The sequence below is a fragment of the Lampris incognitus genome, chromosome 13 (assembly GCF_029633865.1).
Source record: "Lampris incognitus isolate fLamInc1 chromosome 13, fLamInc1.hap2, whole genome shotgun sequence".
NCBI lineage: Eukaryota > Metazoa > Chordata > Actinopteri > Lampriformes > Lampridae > Lampris > Lampris incognitus.
This window is the reverse complement of record NC_079223.1, coordinates 45491207-45498679: the sequence shown is the minus strand read 5'-3', so window position 1 is coordinate 45498679 and position 7473 is coordinate 45491207. Positions and strand designations below refer to the sequence as shown.

Below are 7473 nucleotides of genomic sequence, written 5' to 3'. Positions count from 1 at the left end.
TTTATGTGCCTGGAAGAGAAAAGAGAGACAGAGAGCAGTTAAGTTAAAACCAAACCTATACCCACAGGACCATTAAGCATGTACTTACATAATATAAATATTAATTTTCTATCCATACAGAGGAAGCATACTTTAAATATATTCAAATTATAAGGTATCTTTGAGTAAACCCCCGAGTATCATTTTAGTATCTCGAGGCTGGAGGCAGAGTGTCCTCTTTTTTGGACAGAGTGGACATGAGAAAATGATTGTAATTGAACAAAAACAGCTAAAAATATAAAAATTGTATATTTATTATTTAATTGTTTTTTGCTTCATGCTAACCAGTACACTTGAATCAGTGGCTTCAGACACTGAAAAGATTACTGACAGTTTTATTATGCCTCCTTGTCCCCTTTGAATGTTGTGGACTCAAACTTAACACTTTCTATGGAATGACCCAAATGCTAGCTAGATGGCAAGACTGTGTAACCTACTATGAAATGGCAAGTATGAGCTGCTTTTGGTTACAGTCGATTTGAGTTTTGATGGTATCCTAGGGGAAACAGGTTAAAAACATACACAGCTGGCGAGCTATGTCTTACCTTTGCCATTATGGGGTACATCCCCCTGCTGTGAGCGTAGCACCACGATTCTGTAACCCAACCAGCTACAAAGAACTGGTAAGCATCCAGACTTTTGTATGCTTTTAGGTCAGCACCTGTGTATGGGGACACTCCGTTGGTAACATTGTGGTACAGATCGTGTGGATTGAACTCGGGCAGACTGGACGGTTTTGCTAGATCCGTATCGCTAGCTTCTCCTCATATAGCTCGTTGTGCCGTCCTACAAGTTGACTCACTTCACAGGACAACTCCACAACATTACTCTGACTATTGGTAGACATCACTTAAATTTAAACTATAATAGCTACTCATCCGTCGCAATATTTTGTTTGATTTTGTTGTTCGCTTTTGAATTTCCCCGTCTATCACTTACTGCCGTCCATCATGGCGCAGTCTCCCTCGTCACGTGATAATTGTGAAGTGTCTGCAAAGGGTGAATAGAAAGAAGACTATTTATAAAGGAGCTGGCGATTAACATGTTTTAGATTTACAAAAAATAAAATAAAATAAGGGGATGATAGTTTTTATTTAACTTCTAATAGAGGCTATTTCCCACTCTCTACAAACAGCCTGCCAGAAACTGACCAGATTAAGAAGAGATAATGAATCCTTTGTTCGCACTTTAACTCAATATGTGGCGGTAGTGCAGTTTTTGTGATTAACGTCCACCGCTTTTCAACTTCAGGTAGAAGATAGAAAACCAGTTATTCTTTACTTTTTTTTAAAGTGACACAGCGTTGATGGTAGAATTTAATAGGGTAACATGACATGATGTTACACACTCTTGTACAGTAGGTGGCGGTATGCACCTTAAAGTTGTTTGCGATCCGCCATTAAACTAGGCGAAGAAGAAGAAGACATAGAAAAGAGCCACGCGCGATACCCTTCCGGCAGAACTCAGCCACGTGCGACATAGTGCCGTTTGAGTTCAACTCGTTTTTATTTTCCCATTGAGCAGCCGTGAGTAGTAGTACTAGCAGTAGCAGTAGCAGTAGCAGTAGCAGTAGTAGTTTGCGGTGTCCAGAATGAATCTTTTCAGGTCGTTCGTCATCGAGCGACTAACTGCAGCAGCTGAGGAGATATTAGGAGCTTTCGAGAGGACGATAGAGGAGCACGAGGAAGAGATTGATCGACAGAGGAGACTGCTGGACATCATCCTGAAGCCCAGTGTGACCTTACACAGAACAGGTTGGTCAAATCAAGTTTGCGTGTGTTTCATCCATTATCAAAAATTTCTTGTTTATTCGCTACGGGAATCAGCACAGATCTGTGTGAGTGTGGTTTATATCTATCAAAAGGCTAACGAGAATAACGCCTCTGAGCTAAACTTTCAACCTGTGCAGAGACTTCAGTCACTATCTCCATCCGGTGCGCGCGGGTCTGGACGGGCTCGTGCTTGTTTATTTATGTGAGGGAATATTGATGTTGCACGGTCCTAATATGAAGCTGAGAGCTGCTAATGCCAATACAAGTATAGTGAAGTTCAAGTACCGTTCATTTTCTAAATACTGCACCTTAATGTATGTTCATTTTGACATTTTATTTACGGGAGGGAACATTTAAGTGAGTTTTACTTTTATTAGTACGTTGCAGCCAGTTGCAGCAGTATTGACAGACCAAACCCTAGTTTGTTCAGTAAACCACTGTGTACTGAACAAACAATTGGCCTATGTTTTTCTCCTCTCCCAGCCATAGTTCTAACAGTATCAGGACTAGTTTCTTCAGTAAACTACTGTTTATAGTCAGTTCTGACAGTATCAGGACTATGGTTGGGCTAACTGACAATAAGACGAGTGACACTAGAAGGGTTCACTTCAGATCAAGTTCTGACACAAAAGGCTTTCCTCCAGATTTGACGGGCATGATTTTAGCAATGAAACGTCTGTTTAAGAAAAAACAAAACAGCCTCTTGTTATCCAAAGGAATTGAATCGAGTGCAACTGGGCTTGGTATTGTAGCGAATTCGGGGGACAACGCACCCACAGGAACTGTCGCGGCCGGGAAGTGAACCTGTATCGCCCGCACCGCAGGAGACATCGCTAACCGCTCGGCTAAAGGGTCAGACTCGCCAGCCAGTGGCCAGCGTGTCTTCTTATCCATGCACGTTACACTACCCCCCCTCCCTCGGGGAGCGAGTCCCCGCGCTTAAGCATATCAGCTCCTTCACACCTCAGGGCGCATACGCTTCTGATGGCCTAAAAGACACCTGTCTCCTGCGGTGCGGGCAATACGGGTTCGCCTCCCGGCCGCGGCAGTTCCTGTGGTTGCGTTGTCCCCCGAATTCGCTACAGTATTATTCACAACGATCCTGTTCTCATTCCAAATGTGCCCTAAACATATTAAGGGGTAAAGACTTGCGCTCTCGCTTAACGATGCTCCAAAAATACAACGGCAAGCTATTCAGTCATGAGCTCGGTTAACGTTTCAACCACACATGTTGATCGTTCAAAAGATCGGATAGCCAATTGTGGCTGGAACCAAAGCCGACATACGCAGGGAGCCCCCAGGTCCGAGTCTGAGATCCACTGACTTGACGGGTCTTGTCGGTCTCTTAAATGCTAAAAACGTGCTCCTTCCTACATGCCAGTCTTACAATGGTTCGTCTCGTTACATTCTGGGTGTGATTTCACCGCGTGTTGTATGTTATCCAGGAACAATGAAGTCGAAACTAACACCCCCAACAACCGTCGCTGCTAAACAAATGCAAATCAACAGCTCCGATGGCGACGGGCGCGGCCAAACATCGGTACACAAAAGAGCCACGCATATCCATAGCTCTGACAACGACTCCTAGAGGATAAATACTGAGTCTCATCACCAGCCAGTCAGACCAGCTTGGTCTAGTCAGAAAGGCACGAACTGAGGAAGCCTCTTGGGCGAGAGGCGAAACGTCTTCACGGATATATACCAAGTCCAGTTGCGCTTGATTCAGCTCCTCTGGATGGTTGTCCAGCTAATTAAATCATAAACCCAAAGACTCTCAATTCGTTTATTGAAACTGGAAATCCCGCCGTTTATCCCAAAATCGGGGTTATAGTAGCTTTATCATATCCGTGATGAGGCATGGCCCGGGTAGACATTTACGCCCTCTTGTTTATTTTTTTTTAAAATTTAGATGGATTGTTTGATTTATTAGATAAAGAGAAAACTGCTGTGGTTTTGTTATAATATTGCTGCTACTTTGCTTATCCTTGGTTTTAAATTTTGACAGAAAAAAAATGATATTGGGACTGAATTTTTATTTATCTTTTGTATCAGCAGGGAAGTTCGTTAAAAGATGTATTCATCTTTATTGCCTTTATTGTTATCACATGCCTAAAACAACCTCAAGCTAAGTTTAAAAGCTGATAGGCTCAGAATAGTCGATTATTCGTTTCAATAATCGATAGATTATTCGACTATCAAAATAGTCGTTAATTGCTGCCCTACTCCTAATGTCCACACTACCTTGAATACTTTAAAGCATTGTGAAACCAGAGCAAGTCCTGCCCCTGATAACATGGTAGTTGAATGCTCATCCACTCTGCAGAACAACTAACCCCTATCAAAGAAAGTTACATCAGTTCATCTGGATACAACGTTAATTGACTGATACGTTTCATCACTCATCTAAGTGACCTCTTCAGTCTAAACTGACTGCAAGTATCCCATAACGACCGAAACCAACGACATTTCATATGCAAATAAGGGTGTGACTAGTAATTAGTGTTCAATGGCTATGTGTACTATTCAGAAAAGATTTAGGAATGTTTGCAATCACAGCATTGTACGATGGCGACAGTTGCAGCCCCCCCCCCCCCCATTCAGTGACAGTCGTTCTCTCTTCACATAGATGGTCTCTTTGACTCCTCAGTCAAACCAGCGTTCCACCCTATCAAGGATGTGCACATCATCATCCTTGAAAGAGTGGCCACTGGCCTGTAGGTGGGTGTAGACTGTGGAGTCCTGGCCAGCGTCTGTTTAGTTTCCCCTATGTACAAGTCATGGCAGTCCTCCTGACATGTACACTATATTGCTCTGTTTATGCTGGTGGACCAGATCCTTGGGGTGGACCAGTCTCTGGCGCAGCTTGTTTTGGGGTTTGGAAAATACACATCTCAGCTTTTCTGACCCGCCGAGTAAAGAATCACCACTGGTTTACACTGTTTGCGCGTCTTCCTGGCTTTGACAAATGATTTCTCCCCTTCCACTGCTGCTGTGTCGGAGGGGATGTTCTCAGCTCGGTTGTTCAGCCTTCTGATGAATCCTAGTTTGTGTTCCAGTGGATGATGAGAGTCAGACCTTAAGTACTGATCAGTATATGTTGGTTTACGGTAAACATTAATAATCAAATTTCCCCCATCACCAATTGCAATTTCACAGTCCAAAAAGGCTAACCTGTCGTTTTTCACACCTTACCTGGTGAACTTGATGTGGTTGTCCACCGAGATAATGTGATCAGATACAGATTAGGTGTAGCTTCCCCGGGGTATAAGCTGTGGTAAAAAAAAAAAAAACCTGTCAATTTTGGGAAGCTACACCCAGTCTAGGTTTACCTAAGATACGTAAACAGGATGTGCCACTATGGCAAAACTTCAGTAGGTATCCTGAATCAAATTTAACCTACCTCTGTAGATGTAAATAACAGCATTGATCTTGTTTTTCTCTCTATCCAGACTTTGTACAGTTATCTGATCAGCAGCATGGTAAGCAGGAGAGAAACCCCAGTGTGGCCAAGGAGGAACAACAGGAATTCTGGATCAGTCCACAGGAAGACCAACTTCCATTGCAGGAGGTAGCTGATACCTCTGAGTCCATATTTATCCCTCTTTGTGATGGAAATGATGATGATCAAGATCAGCCTCTGCCCCCGCAACTCTACGAAACCCAGACAGAGGGAGACACAGAGCCCCCAGCTGTCACCTCATTTGAACTGAAACAACTGGAAGCCAAAGAAGACAACTTTTTAATAACAGAACCAACAAGGGACCACCAAACCCTCTCTAACTGCTGTAATGTAACTAAGAGTGAAGCTGACCATACTTGCAGTCACCAAAACTGTGAGGTGGCAGGTTCATCTCAGAGAGCGAGACTGAAATCTTACAAAAAGCCCTACAACAAGTGCAAGATTTGTGGGAAAGTTCTTTATAATTTGGAAATTTTTAAAATTCACATGACATTTCACACAGGGGAAAAGCCTTTCAAATGCACCACTTGTGGGAGAGATTTTACCTGGAAGTATGACATGGAGAGGCATACAAGGACTCATGCAGGGGAGAAGCCAGTCAGATGCGCCACAAGTGGGAACATGTTTACCCCAAAGTCAGATTTAAAAAGGCATGTAAGGACTCATACAGGGGAGAAGCCATTCACATGTGCCACTTGTGGGAAAATGTTTACCCGTAAGTCAAATTTACAAAGGCATGTAATGGCTCATACAGGGGAGAAGCCATTCACATGCACCATGTGTGGGAAAATGTTTGCCCGCAAGTCACATTTACAAACACACATAAGGACTCATACAGGGGAGAAGCCATTCACATGTGCCACATGTGGGAAAATGTTTACCCTCAAGTCAGATTTACAAAGGCATGTAAGGACTCATACAGGGGAGAAGCCATTCACATGCACCACATGTGGGAAAATGTTTACCCTCAAGTCACATTTACAAACACACATAAGGACTCATACAGGGGAGAAGCCATTCACATGCACCACATGTGGGAAAATGTTTACCCACAAGTCAGATTTAAAAAAGCATGTAAGGACTCATACAGGGGAGAAGCCATTCACATGCGCCACATGTGGGAAAATGTTTACCTGCAAGTCACATTTACAAACACACATAAGGACTCATACAGGGGAGAAGCCATTCACATGCGCCACGTGTGGGAAAATGTTTACCCAGAAGTCATATTTACAAAGGCATGTAAGGACTCATACAGGGGAGAAGCCATTCACATGCGCCACATGTGGGAAAATGTTTGCCCACAAGTCAGATTTAAAAATGCATGTAAGGATTCATACAGGGGAGAAGCCATACAAATGCATCACATGTGGGAAATTGTTTACCCGGAAGCCATATTTACAAACACACATAAGGACTCATACAGGGGAGAAGCCATTCAGATGCACCACCTGTGGGAAATTGTTTTCCCAGAAGACAAATTTACAAACACACATGAGGATTCATACAGGGGAGAAGCCATTCAGATGCACCACATGTGGGAAAATGTTTACCCAGAAGTCATATTTACAGACACACATGAGGACTCATACAGGGAAGAGCCATTCAGGAGCTGTGATTGTGGAAATGGGTTCAGCTCAAAATGGCATCTCAAACAACATGCCATGATCCATACTGGTGAGAGGCCTCACAGGTCACTGTGAAAAAAAAGTAAACTGACTATTCATCTCAATCATTTATATTCATTTCATATTGCAACATATGTCAGAGGATTAAATTGAGTCATTATATGGTGCAACTGCACAAACAAGATTTGATGCCTTTATGATCATTTTGTCAATATGGAGAAGTCACTTAGATGAGTGATGAAACATTTCTTTCAGGAAACGTTGTGTCCAGATGAACTGATCCGACTTTCTTTGATCTTCTTACCTGGATTATTGAGCATGCATAAAGATTTACTGGTCATGGATAAACAGCATCACTATGGTGTTTCTACATGTGGAACACGATACTGTGAAGTGCTAGTCACAGACCAATTTACAGCTGAGGGCTTGAAACAGTCCGCAGCCTGGTACCAAAAAAATGGAAAATCCACATGCTGTATAGATGCAGGTTGGCCACCAGGGTATCAATCACAGATGTTGATAACCCCACAGTAGCCACTCAGACTGTTGAAACCCCTCTAATGTGATGGTTTGA

At 43.0% G+C, this 7473-nt stretch overlaps 1 protein-coding gene across 1 annotated transcript; it reads left to right on the top strand.

Annotated features, from left to right (window-relative positions):
• The first annotated feature begins 1630 nt into the window (after window positions 1–1630).
• Window positions 1631–6974, top strand: LOC130122565 (gastrula zinc finger protein XlCGF57.1-like). The gene is made up of 4 exons (XM_056291497.1): window positions 1631–1793; window positions 5261–5290; window positions 5441–6830; window positions 6908–6974. Exons 1-4 carry the CDS (start codon window positions 1631–1633, stop codon window positions 6972–6974), a joined length of 1650 nt encoding a protein of 549 aa, XP_056147472.1.
• The last annotated feature ends 499 nt before the right edge of the window (window positions 6975–7473 follow it).